This window comes from Astyanax mexicanus, chromosome 19, assembly GCF_023375975.1.
Source record: "Astyanax mexicanus isolate ESR-SI-001 chromosome 19, AstMex3_surface, whole genome shotgun sequence".
NCBI lineage: Eukaryota > Metazoa > Chordata > Actinopteri > Characiformes > Acestrorhamphidae > Astyanax > Astyanax mexicanus.
This window is the reverse complement of record NC_064426.1, coordinates 27,489,955-27,516,422: the sequence shown is the minus strand read 5'-3', so window position 1 is coordinate 27,516,422 and position 26,468 is coordinate 27,489,955. Positions and strand designations below refer to the sequence as shown.

The 26,468-nt window shown below is 37.2% G+C and overlaps 1 protein-coding gene, 1 long non-coding RNA gene and 1 other non-coding gene across 3 annotated transcripts; all 3 read right to left on the bottom strand.

Annotated features, from left to right (window-relative positions):
• Window positions 1-4,244: 4,244 nt before the first annotated feature.
• On the bottom strand, window positions 4,245-8,680 carry atp6v0ca (ATPase H+ transporting V0 subunit ca). The gene is made up of 3 exons (XM_007256298.3): window positions 8,379-8,680; window positions 6,097-6,280; window positions 4,245-5,382 (listed from the first exon to the last, which is right to left on the bottom strand). The coding sequence occupies exons 1-3, from the start codon at window positions 8,449-8,451 to the stop codon at window positions 5,178-5,180; spliced, it is 462 nt and encodes a 153-aa protein (XP_007256360.1). The 5' UTR covers window positions 8,452-8,680; the 3' UTR covers window positions 4,245-5,177.
• Window positions 8,681-13,896: 5,216 nt separating this feature from the next.
• trnac-gca (transfer RNA cysteine (anticodon GCA)) lies at window positions 13,897-13,968 on the bottom strand. Its single transcript has one exon. It is a non-coding gene; the product is annotated as a tRNA-Cys (tRNA).
• A 4,691-nt stretch (window positions 13,969-18,659) lies between these two features.
• Window positions 18,660-19,846, bottom strand: LOC107197804 (uncharacterized). Its single transcript, XR_001518790.3, has 2 exons — window positions 19,468-19,846; window positions 18,660-19,047 (listed from the first exon to the last, which is right to left on the bottom strand). It is a non-coding gene; the product is annotated as an uncharacterized LOC107197804 (long non-coding RNA).
• Between the last annotated feature and the right edge of the window lie 6,622 nt (window positions 19,847-26,468).

Below are 26,468 nucleotides of genomic sequence, written 5' to 3'. Positions count from 1 at the left end.
AGTGTGGCATGATGCAAGATCTTTCTCTACCCTAAATCTTTATATAATATATATTACATAATATATTATATATAATTGATATATTACACATTATATATATTATATATTACAAATTAGAATACTAATTCAACATCAACTATTACATGCAGCATCAAATAAAGAACAGTATAAAAAAATCCCATACATGTACACAGCTCTGGGAAAAAAATAGGAGACCTATTTATAGGTAACTTATATGTTTGAGTAAAATTAACATTGTTGTTTTATTCTATAAACAAGGACATTTCTCCCATATTCCAAATTAAAATATTGTCATTTAGAGAATTTATTTGCAGAAAATGAGAAATGGCTGAAATAACAAAAAGATGCAGATCTTTTAGACCTCAAATAACGCAAAGAAAACAAGTTCATATTCTTTAAGTTTTGAGAGTTTAGAAATCAATATTTGGTGGAATAACCCTGTTTTTTTTAGTAACAGTTTCCATGGATCTTGGCATGTTCTCTACCACCAGTCTTACACGCTAATCTATATAATTGATATGTATATATTCTATGGGATGAGCTATAATCTATATCCAATCTAAATATTTTAGTAACTATGGGATTAAATATCTTGAATTCTTTGTATATCCAGGGTTTAATTTCTAAGACAGTAAAGTTTGAGTACATCCCAAGTATTCAATTAACCAAAGATCAGATAAGTTTCTTGCTACATCTGTCATTACTAAGATCAGTGCTTTTAAACCATGTTTGGGGAATTATGTAAGACCTTGTAGGACTAGTTTTACTCTGCCTTTAATCAACGGCCAGAAAGCCAAGCTTGTTTGTGTTTATGTTGGAAATGTTTTTTTACCTTCCCTATTCCGATAACCACAGACAACCCTCTTTTTTCCTGTTGAATCCACCATGTTAATTTGATATAGTATTGTAGATTTTAAAAAAAAGTTGATTACAAAGTCTCAATATAAACAGTAATGACCACTTTTGTTGTTCAATTGTTCAAAATGTCACACACTGTTAAATGTATAAATCCCAGAAGAACCCTGGCCAACTCTCTTCTGAGCAACTGGAAACTGCAAGCTAGTGAGCTGTCACTTAGCAACCATCTTAGAAAGCTAATAAGCAAACTATCCAAATATTTACCAAAACTAGATTTTGGAATTGCTCCCTGTTACAGAAATAAAGCACTATAAGGTGTGTCAGGTATACTATAGTGTTGTACAAAATGTCAGCAGTACATTTGATTTCCTATATAGTTCACTATCAAATAACAATAATGCATTGCAAAATGAAGTGTACAGATGATGTACGCTAGAATTTTATTCGTATATCATAATGCAATGTGATGGGGTTGGGTCAGACATCTGCAGAGTGGCACAAGCAAAGAGGGTTTGCTTTTTGGTCCTTTCCTAGTTAGTGTATTGTAAATAAAATAGTTCATGAGTGAGCCATTCGCACACAGATCAAGTTATTCTTAATAAGAATGTGTGTGTTACAAGATTCAAAGAGTTTATTGTCATATGTACAGTACAGAAACGGGTTTCAGTGTACAATGAAATTCTTTCTTTGCTCTTCGCCAAGAATGCCAAATAGAAGATAGAAAAAGTGCAAAAAAATACAATAAGGTTATAAATATTAAACTAATTGTCAAAGACATAAAAAAATAAAAGTTACTTAAGCAAAGAAATGTATAAAAAAGTGCAAGTGCGAAATAATGCAGTTATGGACATTAACTTTATATATTAAAAAAAGATTAACAGTAAAGTGACGGCTGCAATGTAAACATGTTGAAGTAAAGTGCAGGGTTATTCCTGAGTTGTGTTCAAGAGTCTGATCGCAGGGTTATACCTGAGGTGTGTTTAGAGTCTGAAGGCAGGGTCATTCCTTAGGTGTGTTCAAGAGTCTGATGGCCGTGGGGAAGAAACTGTTCTTTAACCTGGTGGTCTTGCATTTTACACTTCTGTACCTCTGGCCTGAGGGCAGAAGTGTGAACAGTCCATGCTGGGGATGGGTGGAGTCTTTGAGGATGGATGCAGCTCTCCTGTGGACTCTGTGGTGGTAGATGGTTGCCAATGTAACAGTGAAAAACAGCTGTTAGTTATTCACATTCATTGAAATATTATGACCACACCCACACAGTTTTTAAGAGGTCTGAAAAGGCCATTTCTACTTAAGTTTTGCTGAATGTTTTACATAATACCCAAGTTTAGTAATATACAAAAAATAGGCGCTTATAGGAAACTTCATAAAAGATTTTAAGAAGAAAAATGTTTCCTGAAGATTTCTGAAGGCACCTCAACTTAAAACCCCTAAAAGACCCTCAAGGAACATATACTTTTAGCAGTGTATGTTGCCTGATACACTGGGTTACAAGATTAGGTTTTGGCTTAAAACATAAAAAAAAAAATACAGTAATTGTGGAGACATTCATGCAGGATGTTGTAATTCACAACAGTACCTAAACAACACTTTTTTCAGATTTGGTGAAGTTATAAGTTCCTTGAGGAACTTCTATGGGTTCTTCAATTTGAAACTGTTAAGGAACACCCTACGATGATTTGAAGTATCTTCAGTAAAAGGTTTTTGGAATAAAATGTTCCTTGAAGCTTAAGCTTAAGCTTCTTAAAAGTTTTTAAAAGTACCTTAAAACTTTCCTAGACAGTTCTAATCCCTAAAATTATTTATACTTTTACCAGTGTACATGTTCACAGTATATTTTAGATAATAAATGTCATTAGATAATTTCCCTTGTAGATGTTTTATAACCCCCTGCATGCTGCCAGCTCCAATGTTGCTATGATTCTCATACTATATTTAGCAAATGTGTAGCTGATCAAATTGCTTTTCATTAGTCATCCTCCAGCAGGGGTGTCCAATCTTATCTACAGCAGGACAGGGTTGCTACCATCTTGGTAGTTTCTCCCACAACTTTGAACTCCCATTTGTGTACTACTGAGTTCTAGTAATTTATAGAAATGTTTTTGTATGTGATGTTTGAAGGAAAGGTTTATTTCTCAGCTGTCTGAATGACCTAGAAAGAAAATGGTCATCATGGCATATTACTCTACATTATTGATTTGCATAAGCTATTACTGATCATGATCTATAATTGGCCAGGATCCTGCCTAGTCTTAGCTTCTGTACTTAGATCCCATCAGTCACAACTGTTGTCTAAACTCTGACAATAGCAGTCCTGATTCAACCACTGGGTAGGTGATTAATTTAGGTAACATTATGTGACCTTTGATATTGTACTGTAAGCAGAGGTGGACATTAGTTATATAATTTGTGAACAGTGAATAAGCAGGTGTTTAATACTTGTATCCATATGGCGTACTTGTTACTTGGCCATGAAGTATTAACTGTTAAATACAGCTACCAGTATATTTTTTCTAGACTTTTTGTCAATTCCTTGATTTTAAGACCTGAACCCATTTCGGCTGATTATAGCATTAGTCTACAGATTTAGGCACCCTAGGCTCAACTCTTCCCCCCACCCCCACCCCAGTAAATCACATGACCTTGCATGGTACACCTTTCTATACTTAAACAATGACTGAACACTGTACCAGCTGACACACACACAGTTCTAGGGGCAGTAGTCTTGGACTACATTTTCTCTACTGAAGGGAAAATATAGTCTATGACTAGGCCTAAACCCTTTCCAGAAGACTGCTGCATATTGAATCCCTTGAGCTCAAATGTATGAATTAGAATATTGCATATAGTGCTGTATTTAGAAGGCCTTTAAGGCATTAAGATCTGCACAGGATTTTGATGATTACAGCACAACTTCTGTAAGATTAGACTCAAATCCATAGCATTAACTTTGCTGAACCTTTTACATATGAGGCTATATGAGCATGGTTCCAGTGCTCTACGGCACACCCTGTGGCCGGCAGAATCATGAAACTGTAGGGTGGGGAGGTGCAGTGTGGTGGGTTCTGTTGAGAAGCACAGAAATTGTGATAGACAGATGGTAACCTGGGGACTAATCCCTCAACCAGCACACCCTAAGCACAATCTCTTCCTCTTTTGCCTCAGTGAGAGGCTGGAGTATGGAAGTATGCAGGTGAAAAAAAAAGGTTTTAAATTAAATATATCTCACTGTTTATTGAATGTCAGCAATTGTGTACTGTAGCTTTACTTCTGTTATTCTAAATGAGTGATATTTGTAGTACTTAAATATATATATATAAAAAATATATATAAACATAAATAAATAAACAACTCAAAGAGAGGAGGAAGTTGAGGAAATTTTATTTGGAAACAGGACGGGCTGGGCTGGTGTTCACCCATCAATGCAACCAGAAAACAGTAGTAACTACAGGTATAACGCTACACATGTTTAAAGAATGTCACCTTAGAATTAAAACATACACATTCACACTCACAAACGTATGCGTGCATACACTCACGACTGCACGCTCTGTAAACTTCCACACCAATATCTTGAAACAAACAGATCTCCATGGTAACCAATGATTACATCCAGAGGAACTCCAAGCACAAATTACCCACAGTGCAATTGACCTACCTATACAGATATATATTTCTGATACATGTATTTATATATATAGATCATTGGGATTTCAATAAAGACTTTGATCGATTTAAACAGTTTCATGAACATCTCAAAATCTTCATAAATAAATTGGTGAAAAACAAAAAAAAAAATATGCTTCTTTTCTTTACAGTTAGGTCCTCAACATCGGTGTAGTAATCAAAAATGGTCCCAAAATTGAAAAAAAGGCAAAAAAAAAAAAAGAGCAAAACAAAAATGATTCGTTTAAACATGAGGAAAAATGACAAAATAAAAACACAAACAAAGAAGTGTAGTGGTAGGGGGGGGGGTCAAGGAATCTACCTAAACACCAACAAGACAAGAGCACAGGCTACACAGCGCATTTACAAGGGGACGCATATCAGGCTACTATAATACACACAGAGAGGAGAGTTCGCACAGACAATTACTTGCCCACCACACACACACATACATACTTACATACATACGCACACTTACATACATACACACTCCCCTCTCTTCGATTCTTGTGTTGTAGTTACTCAATGTGTTTCATTAGGTGGATGTCTGAGTTGGTGTGTGTTTGTAGTGGGTGGTTGTCTGTATTATAATAACAATAATAATAATAATAATTAATATTTTAGGTAATATTTTACTTGGTGGAGAGAATAAGGGCAACAATAAGCCCGTACAGCCCCAACACTTCAGCGAAGATCAGAATGAGGATCATGCCCACAAAGAGGCGAGGCTGCTGGGCTGTGCCCCTGACTCCTGCATCTCCCACAATACCAATGGCAAAGCCAGCAGCAAGGCCACTCAGGCCCACACTCAGTCCTGCACCCAGGTGAAGAAAGCTCCTGCAAGAGTAAGGGAGGACAAAAGAGGAACATTTAAGATGTTATTATCAAAGTCAAAGAGAACAAAACACAAAATTGGGCTTATCTATCTTAATTGTTTTCAAAAACAACCACACAGGGGCCCTGAGGACTGGTGTGTGCAACTGGACTCATCTACACCTAAAAATCTACCAAACACCAGCCAGCCAAGAATTTTCTGAAATAAAAAATTACATAACAAAGAAAACAGCTCACTGTTAATTATGACTCTCCCTCTCTCGCTCTCTCTCTCACACACACACACATCAAACCAGTAACAATAAATGTCAATATCTGTATGTACCTCTATTTAAGATTACACCTTTTGATTCAGCCCACAATTAAATTTACTTAGAAAAAAGACAGTAAAGTAAAGACAGCGTCAGTGCCACAAAAAACTGACGTTGCTTTAATGAAACCACCACAAAATGTTTTGGGCAGAATCAAATGCAGGAAGTTGATGAGAACAGCACTTGTGTGAACGACAAGTCAGCAATATTCTCAGTAGTCAGATTGAGCAAGCAGGCCATTGCAACTGCTGAACCATATATTCAAATTAATTACAAATTTGGTCTCATCCACACCTTTTTTCCATATTTGGGCACTCTCTCTTATCCAAAAGCCATTACTCCAATATATGAATACAAGGAACAGAGAATCAATAAAAATGGTGAAAATAAAAAAGGCTTGACTTACTTGTAGAGCGTAACCTTTTCTGAAATGTTGTTTGCAATGAGCACAGCCACCACCAAGCCGTAGATGGCTATGATACCCGCCATGACTACGGGGATGATGGACTTCATGATGAGCTCCGGCCTCATCACTGACATGGCAGCAATGCCTGTGCCACTCTTCGCTGTGCCATAGGCAGCACCCAATGCTGAGGAAAAAGAGAACAGAAAACACAAACATATTATTGATCAGTGTCAAACACAAAGACCAGAAGACAGGAGTCAATCAAGAAAAAGAAGAAAAACAGCAGTACTAGTATGTACTGTGATGTAATGTAATGTAATATCTGGGATTAAAACCACTACGTGAAAACAAGCAGGTGCCTACTACTAGGATGCCCATCCTCTTTACACCTTTTTCATCTTTTGTCCTTCTCTACGCTCGACTGCACGCACACACACCCATTTCAAAGAAGCTGCCTTAAAGGAATTAAAAGCCAAGGTCAGAAGGTGGAATAAAACAGTGGGCCATCGCACAGACATCTTTGCCACCCTGTAGTCACATGACTAAAACCGGGACTTCCTTCCAAGCTGGATGGAGAACAAGATCTGCGTCAAATTCATCAGAATCACCGAGTCGAGGCGAGCCGTGCACGAACAGACCCGAAAAACACCGAGCGAGGCCGCCCACGGGGTATTGCCTGCCTCTCCTTCTCTCGTTTAGTCACCGTCAGCTTTCTCTGCCCTGCTGCTTTTAACCAGCCCAGGCGATCTTTATGTTAAGGGAAGTTAAGCTATGCTCGCTATGTAAAGATGTGTTTCAAGATAAAACAGATGCTACAATAAAACTAGCGAGGACGGTGTCGCATTGGCCTCCGATGTCTGCACTGTATCTATCTGCTGGCTAATGTTAATTAGCTAATGGTCAGCAGCCTTCACCAACAAGACTCGACGGCAGACCCGTTCAGAGATGCCAAGCAGCTGAGTCAGAGTCGCATTCAAACGGATTGATGATCTTTCTAAATTAACATAACGCTTTATATATTTATTAATATACGCCCACTAGGATGAAACGAGCTTAAGCTAGCGTTAGCCAACTACGTTAGCTGACATTTTACGGGTCATTCTATTTATTTATTTATTTCATCCAGAACAAGCATTGTACACGATGTCAACTGCAAAAAACGCCTAGCTAACACGCTATAAAACCTACATATAATATTGTGTACACAATACATACATAATAACTAATTAATACTATTAGGGGCGTAAGTTATACATAACTAGGTTAGTTTAAGACATATCTTAAAATCCTTGCTGTAAGAGTTTTAATAGCTTGTCAGCAGCCTTTTTGTTTCAAATAAGGCTGTTTTAGTTGAATATAGGTAAAGTCTACTTTTTGTTTTAAAAGGCAACAAAAAGGGTGTTTTATGTGAGAATTTTACCTAACGCTCGCTACATTCGTGTATGTAGCTTAAAGCTACGGCCATTAAACGTAGATAGCCTTAATGTAAAAAAAATATTATAGCTAGCTATATATAATAAGGTGTTACATTTACTATCTAAGTTATTTATATAATTATTTGTTAAGACCAAATAATAGCTAACTAGATTACACGTTCTTAAAATTAACTACACATTTCATCAATCTCATGAATGATTAATGGGTAATTTACGGCTCTAATTTTAGAAAACGTCCTTGCGTAAATGAAGCGAAACCTAGCGTAACTAGTAAGCTTAGCTAACGCTACGTGACCAAGCAGATAACTGGCCAACCTAACGCTAGCTAACTAGCTAAGCTAACATTAGCTAGCGCGGCAACGTAACGCCAGTCTGCCCAGCTGCTGGTTAACGCAGCGCTAGCTAACCTGGCTAACGCTGGCTAAGGCAAAGGCAAAATTCGCACGCAGGCTGGCTAACCTAGTTAGCTAGCGTTAGCTACGTTTGATCTTACGCTGCGGCGGCTATTTGTGCTTTAGAAAGTACAATACATTATTTTCTCATTTTTTTTACCAGAAATCAAGATAAATATATAAAATAAATAATTTACAGGCATTACGTCAACAGGGACGTCACCCACCGTGATGGAAACCTTCCCTACCCGTATCCTTCTCTTCCCTTCCCCCCAGAAACGAAAAGCTCGCAAGCTGCAGAGCGACATGACATTCACAGCACAGCGACGAGACAGTAAAAAAACACGATCTTTTATTACTAGTCAAGTAATAAAAGAGAATAAAATGTTGAGTATTTATTTATCGTAGCCGATAATAAAGAATAAACCCTGCCCGCATACGAGGCGCCTCTTACCGCTGAAGACCATCGCTGCTGAGGCGCCCATCACCGCAAAGAAGGGGGAGTACTCGGGGCTTTCGGCGGACATTCTCCTGCTCGTTCAGGACACCGTACAGACCAACCACACGGATAGAGAGAGAGGGGAGGCGAAGGGCTCAAATGTCCTCCTAGTTGCTGATGCTGTGTCTATGTTGTTTAAGGCTGCGACTCGTCCACAGTGCCGCTGGCGTTAAAAGAGTCCAGGCTGCGAGTGCGGGAGTCGGTCACGAAGCGCAGAGACCCGGCGGAGATCTGGAAAAATGGCGAACTGGAGAGAGTCACATGATCCAGCCATTAGGACGTGACCTATTACGGTTTATAGGGGAGGTGCGACAAATACCAAGAGTTTTCCACCTTTTCGCAATGATTCACACACAACACGGTACACGCGTGTCGTTTACTCACCCTTATCTAGAAATAACACACTAAACCAGCTTATTACAGCGGTTGTCTGCTTATCGTTTTATGATTCCCAGAAAATCCCCCCTAATTGACAGTTGATTTTGGTACGGCCCATTGCAGGCTTGTACCGAGATGTGTGAATGCCGTGGCGTTGTATTCTGCCAGGCGGCCTTAAGCCGTGGAAGCCAGTCAGTTTAGGCTGTGTATAAACCACACATTATTCAGGATTACAGACATGGCTGATAGTCCCGTGACTAACATCATGCTTAGATGGCATCCACCCTGGGCACTCACACTTATAGGCCTACACACACCTGTCAGTTTAGAAATACTGTATCCAACAGGTCTCAACAGAGAACCTCCCTGCTAGGAAATCAAGCTTTAGACCAGCGAGTTATCCTGAAAAATATAACATATCCTGTTATCCTAGTATCTCAATAACTACGTGTATGCAACATAGGGTATGTTTTTTTCCTGAATAACCAGCTAGCTGGGTTTGAGCTGGATTTTTTAGCAGGGTTGACAGGCAGTGTTTAAGATTTTTTGCTATAATGTATGCTGTAGTACTATTTATTAATATTTTAACCCTCTGTGGCATAAAAACACTTATTTTGGTTACTACACCTTTCCATACTATCTCATACCTTACCTATCTTTGGTATAATGTTACATGGCATGTCTACATCCAGTAGAATAAGGTGTACAAGTGGGATATAACTAAAACAAATAGTATATATGCAAAAATATTTGACGGTTTATATTCTTACTATATCCTTACATTTCTGTTGTGAGCAATGTGAGTGGTTTTTTATTCATTGACTTGTGCAGTTAAACCACTTTTGTTAGATTAATCCTGATGAAGCAGTGGTTCTTCTCTCTTCTCATCTCTGGTCCTGGAGATCTTCTCCTCCTACCCTGCATGTTTTGGGTGCTTCCTTGCTTTAAAATACTCTAATTCAAACGATCAGCTTGTTGTCAAAAGTCAAAATCTAAATGTGACCCCCTCTTTTCATTTATGCATTTATTTATGCTACTATATAACTCATTTGGACATGCTAGCCAGCTCTATAAGTGAGGAACTGTACTAAGGAAGCTCTTAATTAAGGTTACACATACCACCCACCCATATGGGCTGTGTAGGGACTGTTGGAGTGAGCACAAGTCATGTGCTCCTTCTCATATGATACTTGGAGGGTGCAGAGGGACGTCTCTCTCTCTCTCTCTCTCTCTCTCTCTCTCTCTCTCTGGTTTTCTTGCTCTGTCTCTCTTACCCTTTTTCTCTCATATACATGTTGGTTATTAACGTATAGGCTTAATAGTGTTAAAATGAAACCAGTTGTATTTGTGAGGTCAGTGGGTTTGTGTGTCACCTGCCACCAACTATTCTTGTTTCCCCTTTACTCTTTTTTGCTATTGTCAAATTAAAAACAAGTATCTTTGTTTTCATCAATAATTTTTTGTTTCCTTAAAAATTTGAACATACCAACTATCCTTTTCACTCTGTCAAAATGTCTTGTTCTTGATGAATGGACCAATAAAAAAATCTTCAAAATGGCCTGAAACAAACTCTTTCTACATTTAATTCTTTCATCTGTGAAGTTGCTGTTTTGGAGATACATGTTTTTCATTGGAAAGCGACGATATACAGGCTTTAATCTTATATGCCAAATACTGTATGTCCAAAAACATGCAGACTCTTAGAAAGATTTCTTGCTATAAGCATTATAAGCATCAGTTGAGGGCCTTTTTGTTGAATTGGCAAACAATATGTAATATAAATTTAGTAGGTTTGCATTTACTACTTGAGTTAGACATTGTATGTCCATAGACTATGCATTTAGACACGAAGTGCCTCTTTCACTGTAAATGGTTAAAAATGTTTGTTATAATATACGTTTTTTTTGTGCAAAGCAGCCTTTGTCAAAAAGTGTCTGTACAGAAATCCGTGCCTGAGTACTTAGTGAGTAAACCAGACATGACAGTGTCACTGGAGACTTCCTTAGATCAAGAGGAAGAAACCCTGAAAGCAGCCAAGACTTAAAACGGGAACCCATCTGGTCGACATCGGGTTACACTGCAAGTAAGTACCACAAATCAAGTCCATTCAAATGTACTATTTAATGTGCATTTTACAATGTAATGTGACAAAGCAGCTTTGGGAATATTGGCAAGGAAGAACTTTTTCAAAGCTGAAGGAACAATGGGAACCCCATTCTCCCTGGACAAAGACACTCATAAATTACTAATAAATTACTAATAAGTCACCTTAACATGCCTTTTGTGTAAGTCATGAATATACAATGAGGGGTTGGAAGGGGCCTCTGTAGTAGGATGTGGCTTAGGGCCTTTAAATGTTCAAATATGGCCCAATGGAAATCCTTTAAGAATAGGTTAAAATAAAGGTGCTTCAAATAATTATATTATAATTGTCACAGCAACATTCCAACATCTAGTGTAAAACGTTCTCAGAAAAGTTATTAGCTATTAGCTAGAGAACTATTACTGCAGCAAAAGTGGACAACCCCTTATTAATAACCTTGGTTTTAAAAAGAATCTTGAATAGTCATAGTCTTGGGCTACACAGCAATTTGAAGATTTTTCATTGAAAGGAAAATGTAGTCTAAATCTCTGTCTGAGGCCTAAAGTCTAAGAAGCCATATACATAGAGAGCTCATATACAAAGTGTAGATGCTAAACTAACTCACTGAGCCCCACTGGTGGTATACTCCTTGTTAATAACAGTAATGCCTGCTTGTTGAATCAATGCATTGGGATGAAATGAGCTTTCTATTAGCAGTACTATTAGTACTAGCAGTTATTTCAGTTCTCATGTGGCATTGCTGTTCAAACAGCAAACGTTCAGTCCCTTCCCTGCTGAGCTAAGATCATGTAGGAGTCATGTGATTTGTGCTGAGTTGCTCTAGCAAGGAAACTTTTGACAGCTTGTTGTGGCATTTTTAGGATCTGAAAAGGGAAGCGACACTGGAAGCAAAATCACACCATTGTGCAACAGAGGTTATTCCATACCTTATTGTTGAGTGAACCACACGACTACTTGTTTAAAGCTGGACACTTATTTCACTTCACCCAGCTTTCAGTATTGATTAAAGAGTAAAAAAATTCATGCACAAAACAATAGTAAAGTGTCTATCTATCTATCTATCTATCTATCTATCTATCTATCTATCTATCTATCTATCTATCTATCTATCTATCTATCTATCTATCTATCTAGCTAGCTAGCTAGCTAGCTAGCTAGCTAGCTAGCTAGCTATCTATCTACAGTGGTATGAAAAGGTTTGAGCACCCCTGATAATATTCATGAATTCCCTTTATAAATCACTGGTTGTTCGGATCAGCAATTTCATTTAAATACATTATATAGCAGATAAACACAGTGATATTTGAGAAGTAAAATGATGTTTATAGGATTTACAGAAAGTGTGCGCTAATTCTTTACTAAATTAACTAAATTAGGCAGGTGCATAAATGTGGGCACTCTTGACATTTTATTGATTTGAATATCTTTAGCACTAATTGTTGGAACACAAAATTTGTTTGGTAAGCTCATTGACCCTTGACCTACATAAACAGGTGAATCCAATAATGAGAAAGAGTGAAGGAGCCAATTGCAAGTTTTTCTCTTTGCATCTTCCCTGAAGAGTGGAAACATGGGAGCCTTAAAACACAACTCTCAAATGACCTGAAAACAAAGACTGTTCAACATCATGGTTTGGGGGATAGCAGAGGTGAAGGATGGTGAGAACAGTTATAGTTAACCCACAGACTAGCTCCAAAGACCTACAACATCATCTTGCTGCTGATGGTGTTACTATTCAGCTCACTTTGAAAAATATGCCAGCTGTATTTTGGAATAAGGTGCTGTGGACTGATGACACTAAAATTAAGTTATTTGGAGAACGGTATCCATGACGGAAAAAGAGCACAGCATTTCAAGGCAAACAAGGCAAAATGTCTAGTTGTAGTCTCTAATATTAATGAATTAGTGGGCTCTCAAAAAGACAGGATTTTGGCTTTTGCTCATGAATATGCATACATGCAAACATATCACCTTTGATTGGCTAACAGCACTACAGCAGAGAACACGACCTTGATTTCTTTCAGCTAAACTAACAATACTAAACTCTTACCTCAGATTTAGTGATTCTGTGCTTGGACTGTTGCACCACATTAAAGCCCCAGCATCCTCTCTATATCGCGAACAGCGCCTGCTTTGACTGGTGTTTGGTCGAGTTGTGCTACCTTGTCAAACCGTGCTTCCCTAGTGTATGGTTAAGATCTCTGTAAAACACAGGATAATCAACTGGAGATCCGATTTAAACCTAACTTAGCTGGAGTAAACGTTAGCTGTCTTGTGCAGCATGCATATACAACTCAGAGAAACCTATTGTATTTCACAAAGAACAAGAAAAGGTGGATTTTAGGCGAAGGAGACATTTAAAGTTGAGGGTTGCATGCATTCCAGTCAATATCAGCATATTCTTGATGACAATGTTCAAGAATCAGTGACAAAGTTAAAGTTGCACCGGGGATGGATACAGTTATATTCTTCTGAGTGTAATTTTGGCATTGTGTTTCTACTGCTCAATGCTCAACATTTCCTTCAGGATCCATCCATCCATTTATCCACATTGTTCACGTTGTATTTTTTTGTTTTCATTTATTTAGGAGTGTCTTTGTTGGAGCTGCAGCCAAAATAAACTCGTTGTAAATCATATCTTTACTGCTCCATAAACACAGGCCTTTTTCTGATCCTGGCCACGTTATTGTTCTGAATGGTGCGTTACCGATAGTAGCCGCTAGATGTCTCCATAAACCCTCAACTCCACGCACAAATAAAAAGGCTCGTGCCTCGCTGCTGTGTCTACGTGGCAGTACCGGAGGCGCTCGCAGGACTGGACTGCGTTTGTTGTCGCGAGACCCTGACATTGAGGATAGAAACTAGTATCTATCTGTTTTGCGCTTTCATTTCTCCATTAGTTATAGACTGCACGTGTTTCTAAACACAAGAGAGATACAGTTTCGGATATTTAACTCAACAGGAAACACCTGGTCAAAAGGTGTTATCCTGAGGGGGCACCCGGATTTGAACCGGGGACCTCTTGATCTGCAGTCAAATGCTCTACCACTGAGCTATACCCCCTTCGTGCTGATAACCAAGACCGTGCAGACCAGAATGATTATCAAATTATTGTGGTCTAAAACCGAGAGTTTTATTTTGTATCACTTAAAGCAGCAGTCAAAAGTTTGGACACCTTAAATTCAGTAGTTATTTATTATATATTTTTTTCTGCATTGTAGATTAATACTAAAGTCACACAAGCTATGAAAAAGAACATTATTAAGGCATTATTAAGTAAACAAAAAGTGTTAAGAAAACCAGAATATGCTTTATATTTTAGCTTCTTTAAAGTATGCACCTACCTCTTAAATAATAACAGCTGGTCAATAGCTGTACTTTTCAATTAAAGTTAATAACTTTAATTTCTTGCCCTCTTAATTTGAGAGCATCAGTTGCGGATTTGTGAAGATGTAGAGTTACAGGTATACAGTTAATCTGAGTAATGTTCTAATCCATATTATGGAACAACCTACTCAACTTCAAGTTCATCTGAAAAATGGAAAAAAAATCAAGCATCCTCAGGATGCAGTCATAAAGACCATCAAACATTATGATGAACTTGCTGGCTCACATCAGGACCTACTCAAGAAAGGAAGACCAAGCATTACCTATGTTGATATTAATTTAAAATGTAGTAAAAAATATATAAAAAATAAAAACATTAAATGAGAAGGTGTGTCCAAACTGGTTACTACTGTAACAGTGTGGACCATGTTAAAGGTCACTGGTTTAACAGGAGTGTGTTACTCCATTATCATTGGTGTAAAAAAGTTAAATTATTGATCTCTAGCAATCCTTTTTTTATATGTTTATTATATGTATTATTATATTATTTTATATTAAGTGGATTAACTGTTTGACATAACATATGTATTTTTTTTAGGGTGTGATGATTTAACATGGTCAACCTGACCAATATAACCAATATGAACAGACTTGACCATGCTGGTATTTTTGAGCTAGATGTTAAAGTGGGACATTGTAGCAGTATAGAGCTTGGTATAGGTCACCTGTGTAACAGAAAAGAATGCATTATGGGTCAGTTATGTAACAGAACAGAGCATCAGTTGTGTTGTGAAGAGGTTGAGTTGGTACAGTACAGTACATACAGTAAATAGGCATATTTGAGTAATCTTCTAATCCATATAATGGTAAGAACTACTCAACTAAGTAAAGAAAAAAATACTTTAAAAAATAAAGGTCAGTTGATCTGAATTTCAAGTATCCTCAGGTGCAGAGACCATCAAACATTATGATTAAACTGGCTCTCTTAAGGACGTCCCAGGAAAGGAAGACCAAACGTTACTTCTCTTGCGCAATATTAATTTACAATGTAGGAAAATAAAAATAAAACAGAAAAGAATGCATTATGGTCAGTTATTTAACAGAGCATCTGACAAATCACTGATGTGTAAATAAATGAATGAATAAATGGAGTATATAATGAGTTTGTGGTGTAACAGAATAGAGCATAGTACAAGCCAGTTGTGAAACAGTTTGAAGGGTTACTTATTAAAGAACATGTGCAGTGCTTTGGTTTCAGGTAAGATTTTTTACTCACCTATCAGTCACCTCATAAAAGTGCACATTTAGAAGGGGTTTGGGGTTAGCATGAAAATTAGGAGAGGGCCCAAAAGGTTCAGAGCAGAGAGTCTTCCAGGGCCAGAGCTGGGATCCACTGACTCAAATGGTTCTTTGCTTTGGTGAAAAAAACTTTTTAATAAGTTACATACGGTACCATATGCATTTTTTTCGACCAGTGTTTGAAAGATTCAAAAACCATGTTATCTCAATTATCATCTAAAATGCTTTCATTTATGCTCATGCTAGATAAGCAATAGTCCCAGTAGTCGGGGTTCTGCAGAGACTTCACAGTACTTTTTAAATATAGAGGGTTTATGTATGACTGGATCATTTATCCCATAGTAGAGGAAGTGAGTAAATGTCTTCTTCTTTTTTTGGAGTGTAATTTATCACATTTCCACTTCTTACTATCCTCCAGATCCATGTAACTTTAGTATCTTGTAAGAACATTTAATTCTGAGTAAACATTTCTGATCTCTTAAAGAAGCTCTAAGTGTGAGTGATTGCCAGGTTTACTGCTTGCAGACATTTTCTGAAGCTCAGCTGTGTACTATAGGGAAGTGACTTGATGCCTTGCTGCCCACACTGTTTCGCTCAGAATGGCGTATAGTGATCTGTATAGCTCTCTATATTTAAATCAATGAAACAGAAAATAATGTTACCAAGATATCAACTGCAACCTGCTAGGCATTATCTTTCTGCCTGAATAGGCAGCATTTTCTTTACACTTTAGACCCACAGCCTATAGCAATTAAGATCTGCTTGTTTACACTGGGATTATAAGGAGAACTGTAACCATGACTACTTATTGAAATGCTCAAAACTGGACAGAATATTTTAACACAATTTATATCTGTCCTAAATGCACAGTAGAACAGATAGCATGGTCAATTCAAGAGGATCAAGAGATGGTTTAAAATGATCATGTGAAAATATATTTTCCATGCTCTTTGGTACATAAGGATTCAAGGATTCAAGGAGATTTTATTGTCATTCGCATCACATGTGGTACATGAGGTGGGTCACGGAGATCCATGTAAATACAACAGCGTGGAAATGAAGGAGCTACTGAATGCGATGTCATGTGACCGAGAAGGCCAAAAAAAAATCACTGGTCCTCCTGTTTTTACACATTGTGGGTCAGGGATTAAACGGACTAGTCTTGGACTACACAGCATTTTGAGTAGAGATTTCTTTATTCCCATTGGAAAAAAAAAATAGTCAAGGACTACGCCTAATTCCGGTCTGGGATGTTAGCCCTATAAGTGGAGTTCATGGAAACGGAATAAAAAAACAAAAATAAAGGACATGGGCTTTTTAAGTAGATTCAAATGCAGGTTGATAGAATGATACAATAAAATGAATGATTAATGATTTCATTGGGTAACCCAGATTAGGTCGCTCATGCTTAAATGCAAGGTTTCTTTGAAATAGTGTTTTAATAATACATGCTCATTTGCTAGTCACGTGCATGCATGCATGCTGTTCTGTATGTTGTATTACTAACAAATGCCACTAGATGTCGCTATAATCGCGCTCACTGATGAGGTAACAGTGTATGTATGGTCTAGTAACAGACCACGCGGCCTGGTATATTCAGACTGCGTCATTAAGTTTACAATCTGTCTTTACTGTAAAATCCTAACCCAGTGGTTCTGCATTAGGATTAATTAAGCTTTAGGGGATGCCAAAAAAACCTTTTTGGGGTTCAGATGGATGCCATGTAGACATTAGCCCTATCTGGACAGGATTACTTTATCAGGGGGAGGTCTGTGAAAAAATATTTTACACTTCTACTCAGTGATAAAACTCTTGCATCCAGACTAGAATTGAAAAAACAGGAGGACCAGTGAGGTTTTTTTGGCCTTCTCGGTCACATGACATCGCATTCAGTTGCTCCTTCATTTCCACGCTGTTGTATTTACATGGATCTCCGTGGAAACGCACACACAAAGTGTAATTATGGTGCGTGGCAGTGGACAAATAGCTATTTTATCAAACGCAAGGTGACAAAACTCAGAGATGTGCTTCTGTTTCTATTAGCTGCCACTTTAATGTAATAGCACTGACAGTTGACTTTGGAAAATGTACTTGATGTACAGGTTTCATCCTAACGAAGTGCCACACTGGAGTTCCTGAGAACAACGTATTCTTTTACTAATATTTGTAGATACAGTCTGCATGCGTAGGTGCTTTTTTAATACACGTGGCTACTGAAGTGATTAGAACCAGAGTTCCATAATTTGAATGGGTTTCTGTAAAGCATGGGTTTCCCAAGATTTCTTACTGTACCCTAAAAATATATAATGATGGAATTAGTTGTTCTACCTGCTCAGTCTGAGGGGGGATTCCAGCCTTGCACCTAATGTTTCCAGGTAGGCTCCTGACCCACTTTGATCCTGATCAGGAAGAAGCAGTCCAGAAAATGGATAGATGTTTCCAAATCCTGTGCACTGTGCAGCTCCAGGGACCTGGGGGTGTTGTTTTTTAATCCTTACTCCATTCTCTGTAGGGTTTTCCTCTGGGAATTTCTGTTTTCTCATATGTTCCAAAAATATGGTAGCTAAATTGGCAATTGCAATCCTGAATCTGAGTACACCCTGGACCCACTGTGACTCTGACAAGAAAAAAATCAGAAGAGATCAATGGATGGTTGAAAAAATTGTGAGTTTATCAAACAGCTCAAGGGGCCTGGGGTTATGAGTTTCTCTGGTCACTGTTGTTTATTATTTTGGTGTGTATCTGCAGGGGTTTTCTCTGGGTACTCATGTAACTCTGACTAGAAGAAGTAGATAAGAAGATTGACTGATGGAACAATGTCCCCACTGATCTCTTTAGCTCTTAATTCTCATCTTGGGCTTTAGTGTCATTGCAGTTAAAAATAAGCAATACCTCTTTTACTATTTTATACAGTGGTCTATAGTTAAGCTGACTAACTTTGTTATGAACTTTGGACACAAAATGTTAAATGTTAAAGAACTGTTTGCACAAACATTCTGGGCTGTGTGTGAATCTTTTCAATGTGAAAGGTGAACATCTGTCGAATTCAAAATGACTGGACTAGAAAACTAGAACTAGAAGACTGAACCTTTCTTTCACACAGTAATGCATTTCATAAAAACACGATCTTTCCATTACTGACTTTGATCTTTATTTACAAAAACACTGTTATAGTGGACACAATATCATGCTCATACATGTACAGAATGCAGTATTGTATTTGGGAAGCTATTAAAAAGGAGTGAACATAATGTAATACTACCAGCTTCTCACTCTCTTACTCTCACTCACACACACAAGTACAAACACTTTTTGCACAACTTTGGAAGTCAAGTCCTAAAAATCATTGTCATCTGCTTCAACAAGAAGGAAGGGCAGCATCCTCTGGCAACTGGATGGTGAGGAGTGAAGGAGGGTGAAGAGTGTGTCAGACAGGGAGAGAGTGGGTGCCAGGTGGGAAAAGGGAGCTTTGTACCGCCTTCAAAGAGGACCTGACATTATCATCCACGTTTCCTCCTGAAAAAAAAAAAACAGGAAACACAACCTTAAAATCAAGCATATTCAACACACAAGTGAATTACATTCAACAGCAGCAAATGTTTTACTACACAAGATATCCCATAAATCCCAGAGACAGTATAATATTGTATAACTTACTGTAATTACTGTACAGTAAAAACTGCTGTATTAATCTGTAAAAGAGTGTGACGTCGTACTGTAGAAATATTAGCTTAGCTAGCTAACTAACTAAACCCTTCAGGCTCTTTTTGTACACTAGCGTTAATAAATAAAGGGTTTTCTTTAATGGGACGGCTAGAGACTCACTCCCTCAGATTGACCTGAACTCAGCTAAAATTAGGCTTTAGGTATGCTAGCAAGCTACTCTCCACAACATTTTAAACCACATTAAGCTAAACCCCCCTTAATATCTCCTACCTCAGCCTGGATGGGTTAGCTGTGCAGCCTCTCCATCCTACTTGACCTGCAGCTGCTGCGCCTTCCCCCGCCATCACAGCATGTAGATGATGTAGGAGAGGAAAACCAGGCCAATGATGGCGAAGAACATCAGCACCAGGATGTCCAACATGGTGATCTGAAAGGAAAACGGACCCCTTTCAAGACCAGCCTACCGGAGGGGAAACGGCATTTCCGTCCGCTGCAGCCCGCTAGAGAGAGAGAGAGAGAGAGAGAGAGGGAGAGAGAGGAAGGAAGGGAGAGAGAAGTAGGGGAAAGGGAGAGAGAGGGGGAGAGAGAAAGAGAGAGATAGAGAGAGCGATAGAGAGAGAGACCCCTCCCCCCTGGATGCTCGCTCTCTTTTTCTAGAAGGTTTCATTTGTGGAAAAAAAAACAGCTGAGATTCTGAAATTGACGGATACGTTAAATTGTAAAATGCCAAACTACATAAAAGAAACCCTGTTTAAACCTGGTGAATTTTAACATTTATTAGTATGAATTATGTTTCAACCCGTAAAATGTTACAATAGAGCTCATGGCTGGTCCCAATTCATTTTAAAAGAAAAAGTAATACATCTGGTCCAAAAAATGGGACTATTTTTTACTGTCTGTGGCAGTGTGTCCACATACGACAATACTGGGAGGCAGTGAGACATTATATCCAGGATATTCTAGAAATACAGATACCTCTAGATCCAAAGCTCTTCTATACTGGGTGTATATCAAGGAAATTTCAAACTTAGACAAAGACAACAACAGTTTTTAGATATTGGTATATTATTGGCTAAGAGAGTAATTGCTTTATTTTGGAAGAGAGTAAATGCACCAGGTATAGCTAAATGGTTAGGTGAATTTATTACGACATTGTCCTTAGAAAAAAAATACTTACTCCAGTAAAGGTAAATATTCTTCGTTTTATGATATTTGGAGCCCATTCCTTTATTTCCTAAAGAACACAGATTTATAACGTGTTACAAGAGACAGTGACTGTATAGTAGTACAGTAGTAGTATAGTAGTAATCCTCTGCAAAGTTTAAAACCCTTTTAAATATGTTTTCCCCTCCTGACGCAAAAAAGTAAGCCAAGGAAACAATGATAACCATAACACCCCTTACAAAAAAGAAGCAATTTATTTATTTAATTAATTTTATTTTTTTTATTATTATTTTCTTTCCTTTTCTTTTCTTTATTTCCCTACTTGTATATTTAAGAGGGAAGGTTTGTCAAAATGTTTTGTGTTTAGCTGTGTTTTAAAACAGTATTGTAAAAATCAAATTGTGATAAAACAATAAAGATAATGTTGGTAAAAAAAAAGGAGTAATCCATGGAGTAAATTAATGTTTTTTTTAATAACCAAAGAAATAATTAATTTATGTGATACATTAAATATTACTTTAGTCATTTCACATGAAAGAAAATAGAGCTTAATTTATCCAGCTTAATTTGTCACAATTACCCTTAAATCATCCCATTCTTTTAGTAGATATAGTGATTTAAAATACAATTTTAACACTGCAACAGAAAGTTAGAATTATTTGAAAAAAAAAAAATGAACAGTTAAAGTGACAGAATGCTGATATGTTTGTTTAGTGGTTTTTGGTAGCTAGTACCTAGCCACTATAGCTAGCTAGTAAATCTAAGGGTGTTAAAAACAGCTTTTAATTTATATTTTAGGGCAATATTGACTATGTCAGCAATCTTTCATAAGTCTGAAATTTAAAATGGACTCAGATTCTGTATTAAAATTCTAAAATCTCCTACAATGCTCGGCTAATTTCTAGTGACCAGCGTAGCATAATGTAGCATAGCACAGAAGTCTCTTTTCTGTGTTGCTAATGCTTTGTTCACATGCTATTATAACTATGGAAAATACAAGGTTCTAACTTGGAAGTTGCATATGAAGTCATAATTTGTGAGGTAATATTTTAGATAACTTTGATATCAGAGCTCCTGAGTTGAGGGGACCTTCAAGCTTTGATGTGTGAGCTTCAAGTGGTGACAAAGAAAATAGTATTGGATGGTTCATAATTCTTCATTTTTAACAGTACAGCAGCCTAAAGGCTAGTTTTCTGGCTGCACTCGCAGCTGTTACCTTTATGAGTGAAAGCTGATACATAAAATGTAAGAGATCACCAATCGTGACAACTAAACAAAGGCCTCATACAATAGATCAAGCTTGCAACTATTACATTAGATCCATTCTATTGTGTATCAGGGCTTTAAACAGAAACAGAAAGGTTTAAAACCTTTGTTTAAGGTTTAATTAAGCAGAATTCCCAGGGCAAGGAATATGACTAAAACCTTTGCAGGTCATGTTGCGTTCAAATCAGTACAGCCTATATAAAAATGCAGATACCACACTTTCACTTAGAGAACAAATCAACTGTTTAATACAAACCAACAAAACAAAGTCAGTGACCAGAGACAGCATCTTGATAGAAAGAATGCATTTTATTGATCCACACGTTAGCCAGCTCCTCACCTACATAACGGATAAAGTAAAGTTAAACATGGAAATAATACAAGCCATTTGCTTGAGATGAAACATGGGACCCCTGTGTGGTACAGTACATACAAGAACACTTAATAAAAAGAGAACAAAGATATCAATTAATGTTGACAGGACAAAGGACATGGAATTAAAGTACAAGGTGGAGAAACATGAGGTTTCAATGTCTGTGATATGTTTGGATGAGTGAAATGTTAAGTGCCTGTGATTGTTGAATTATTACATATTATTTCCCACTTACAGTACATGTCTTATGTAGCCCTGTAACTGTCTAACTCCGTTACTGTTTTACAGCTGTCTATCCACGAATGTGGGACAATTTCCAGACAGATTAGCTTCTAACTAGTTCCTTGTTTTAAGATTCTGATATGAGTCTTCTCTCTTTTTAAAACCACCATTAGTAATATACAAACCAAACTGAGGGTGCACAGGAATTAATTGCCCCCTAGCAAACAATCTCAGCAGTAAATGTTCTGTTTTTTTCTGAACTAAAGCAGAGTTTTGTTCATAGGTTGGTTTACAGTGTTTAAGAAAAAAGAAAAATGAAATGTTTTGATCATTCACAGGTTCACAGAGACCTATTTCAGACTCTCAAAGCTGGCTTACAGATTTCACTGAAGACCACATGTATAAGTGCTCATACAGAGAGGAAACCTACATTTAAGTTGTCTGGAAGGTTTTCAAATCTGAGTAATGGCTTCACAATTCAATTTTGTATGAACGTGGGGAATGTGTCTGGACTAAGAATATGAAATCCATTTATGATCAAGTGTTAGTAGGTTTTTAAACAGCCTTTGTGAGAAAAGAAGTAAGAACCGATCTCAAGTTACAGTCTTAAAATTTCTCAAAACAGTTTATGAAACTGTTACTTTGATATACACTGATAAAAATAAAATAATGCTTCAAAAGGTTTTTTTGAGAGATGCCATAGAAGAACCACTTTTGGTTGTGTAGATCTTGATATATGGCACTGCTAAAAGAACTATTTTAAATGTATTACTTAATAGGCACCCAAAACTTTAACAATATAGGCAGCTTAATTTACACTCAAAAAATAAAGCCTTTCAGAGGCTCAAAAGTGGTTAATTTATGTCATTCTTCAAAAAAAAAAACTCATAAAATATTTGGCAAGTCGTTACAGCAGAAAAACCTGAACTGAAGTAATCTAATAAAACAGTGAGCGGATACAGCATATAGAAGTCTCAACACATTACTTTCCTCCCCATAATGTAGCTGAATCGGTAGCTATTATCTCCATACATTATCAAAAATGTGTGTGTAGACCCAATTTACACCTGGTCACTTAATGTGTCTTATGTATCAGGATTATTTCTGGATAAAGTCATATAAAACAAAAGTGTAAATGCACCCAAGACACATAACCGATGCATCCATCTCTCCAAAATACATAAAACAAAACCCCTCCTTGTACAACTATTACACCAGTAATAATTCCTGCAAAACAATAAAATTTGCATATTTCATCTGGCACAACAATCAACTTTTAGTCTGATTAAACAGAGACTATTTGACCAGCAAGTGTAAATGCATGTGGTTAAATCTGATCTGGATACAGTCTGTATACTAGTCACATAAAGTAACCAGGTGTAAACAGGTCTTTATAACTTGAGAAATTAATTATTTTAAAGGCATATTCAAGTTGATCGTCACTGACCAAAACTGAATTCAATTTAATTCAGTTAGTGAAGAGTAAAGAGAATCATCCTGTCCTCACAAATATAAACAAAGTATATGTAGGCATATATTATAGAAGTGCGCCAATAAGTGAATTCTTAATGTCCACATTCTTTTTTTTTATTTTACATGCGCATGTCTGTTGATGCTGATACACAAACATTTATAAAATGTAAAATTGAGGCTGCATCTACCTGGATTGACAATACATAGAGATGTAACAGTTGTTTGTAGAGGGTCACAAATGCCATATATTGACTAATTGCAGATATTATAGGCTGCGTTTACATTACAAGCCTTATTAATCAATTTAGATTTTTTGTTCAGATCAGATCAGATTTAGCTATCTACTCACATTCATAAATGTATGCGACCTGTACCTGAATCTAAATCTGTCCCTAAAACGGATGAAATGCCCACTTATCAGATATATGTCTACTCTCTATAAAAGTAAATCAAATGTTTTGTCCATACATCCCTAAAAAATCAGATCTGTCTGTGTCACATTAAGGCCAAATAGGTCTGGTAAGGTAAACGTCGCCTGAGGGCAGCTATGCATTCTGAGTTATAAATAAATCTTCAAATTTTAGTGCTGATGCTGATTGTTTTATTTAAAGCAAATGTCTGTGGATATTGATATGATTCCGATACTATCATGCAACTGTAATATGCACAAAGGTAAAATTAGTGTTGCACTAATACTGATTTGGATACTATACAGGTATTGTCAATAAGGAGCACAATACAATGAAGCTGTTGCTGATGCTCATGCACACCACTGGATGGCGTGTGACTGAATTCAGCAGTATGTCTGTAGTGCCGGCTTATTATGGTTCTACTACTTGCATGTGTTATTGCATCGGGCAATTTTATTTTTTACCATAACTCTAAAACCTTTAAAATATGTAGTTATTTAACCAGTAACTGTTGTTCTTTCATGCGTATTAGATCTTATTTTGGATACAGATTACTGCCTTTATCAAAATAAACCATATAAAAAAAAACGAAACAGTAGATAGTATGCTATAAATATAGTACATACATTATATTGCCAAAAGTATTCCTGAAGCTATAATAGCTTCAACTCTTCACCTCTGACTTTCCACAAAGTCTAACTGATCCCAAAGGACCCCTACTGGGGTCAGGACTCCTTCAACTGTGCAGGCCAGTCAAGTTCTTCCACACAAAACTTGCTTATCCATGTCTTTATGGACCTTTGTTGCTTTGTGCACTGGACAGGAAAGGGCCATCCCCAAACTGTTCATGCAAAGTTGAGAGTGTGAAATTGCCCAATATCTCTTGGAATTCTAAGTAATGAGACTTCCTTTCACTGTAACTAAGGGGCCGAGCCCAACTACTGAAAAATAACCCTAAAGCATTATCCCCCCCTCCACCAAAAGTTACACCTAGCTTAACATACTCAGGCAATTAATGTTATCCTGACAACTGGCAAAGCCAGAACCAACACTTGTCATTTTACGGAGCCTGTGTCATTCTCAATCACTTCCACTTTGTTATAATAGCACTGAGAGTTGACTTTTGAATATGCAGTAGTAGTTCATGAATTGACTTATTGCTTTAACACGCTCAAATTTACTGAGCATCTAAGAGCAATCCATTCTTTCACACACATTTGTGGTTTTATACATCTACAGCCATGCTATTGTGCAACATCTAGTAAGTGAATGCTTTTGGCAATATAGTATACTGTTAATATAATAGAGTTTCTATTGGTATCAGTACTCAGTATTGTCAGCATCTGTATCGGAAGGAAAATGTGATATCGGTGCATGCCTGGATACTTAATAAGGTCACTCAGTATCCATTTCTGTCTTAACTCAGCTGCTCTGAGGAAGGTATGCTTAGCCTGAACTATGTGGCACCTTATGAGGGTGTGCAACATCTCCATAACCTTTTTTACCATGAGAGCAAACTATTCCAGAGGGCAGTGTCAGCTATTCCAGTGCACAGCTCTGGACTTCTATCATTTAATGTCTCATTAAATCAGTTGTATGCACAGTACTGCCCAACTTGGATGTGCAAAATACTTTTCGCGACTGGTATCCTTAAAAATGCTATCCATTGCTAGACATTGAGTATGTTTAATCCGTCAGAGTTTGTCAGTAATGTGATCAGTGCATTTACACGAGCTTGGCTAATCAGACAATGGGACACAAAATTCATATAACACCCAAACTTTAAACACATTGAGCATCATCATGAACATTCATCAGCTAGAAGACTCAAAGCTTCAGTGCCATTTTGCAGGTGCTATGTTAAGAGCTGCTTAAATACTTCTAGAACCTGGGTCTGTTTTTACTCACGCCCAGATCGAGAAATCAGAAAATACTCTGGTTAACATTTAAATGCACTGAGAAATAAATTTACTAAGCTAAATCTGTCTCTATTTGTCTGATCTTTATTAATCAAAGCTTTAAACCATACTCAAGAGTATGTTGTTTAAATAATTACTTAAATAATAAGATGCCTGCAGTAATTCGATTTTAGTAAAGCAGATTTTTAGTGCATGTAACAATAATTGAATACAGTGATAAATGATTGTCAAACCAGGTTTGTGGTAAACCCCAAAGGCAGCTTAATGTTTTTGGAAATGTTTTGAAATAGTGCACATTTATCGGAATGTTTAACTGGAACGCAGACTACTCAACATCTGACTTCTAAGACTAATGGAACACAGCATTGGAACAGATCCAGTTTTCATTCCCAATCGATCAGCAGGTCATTTCTGCTCCTTTTTTAAGCAGGTCATTGCAGTTAA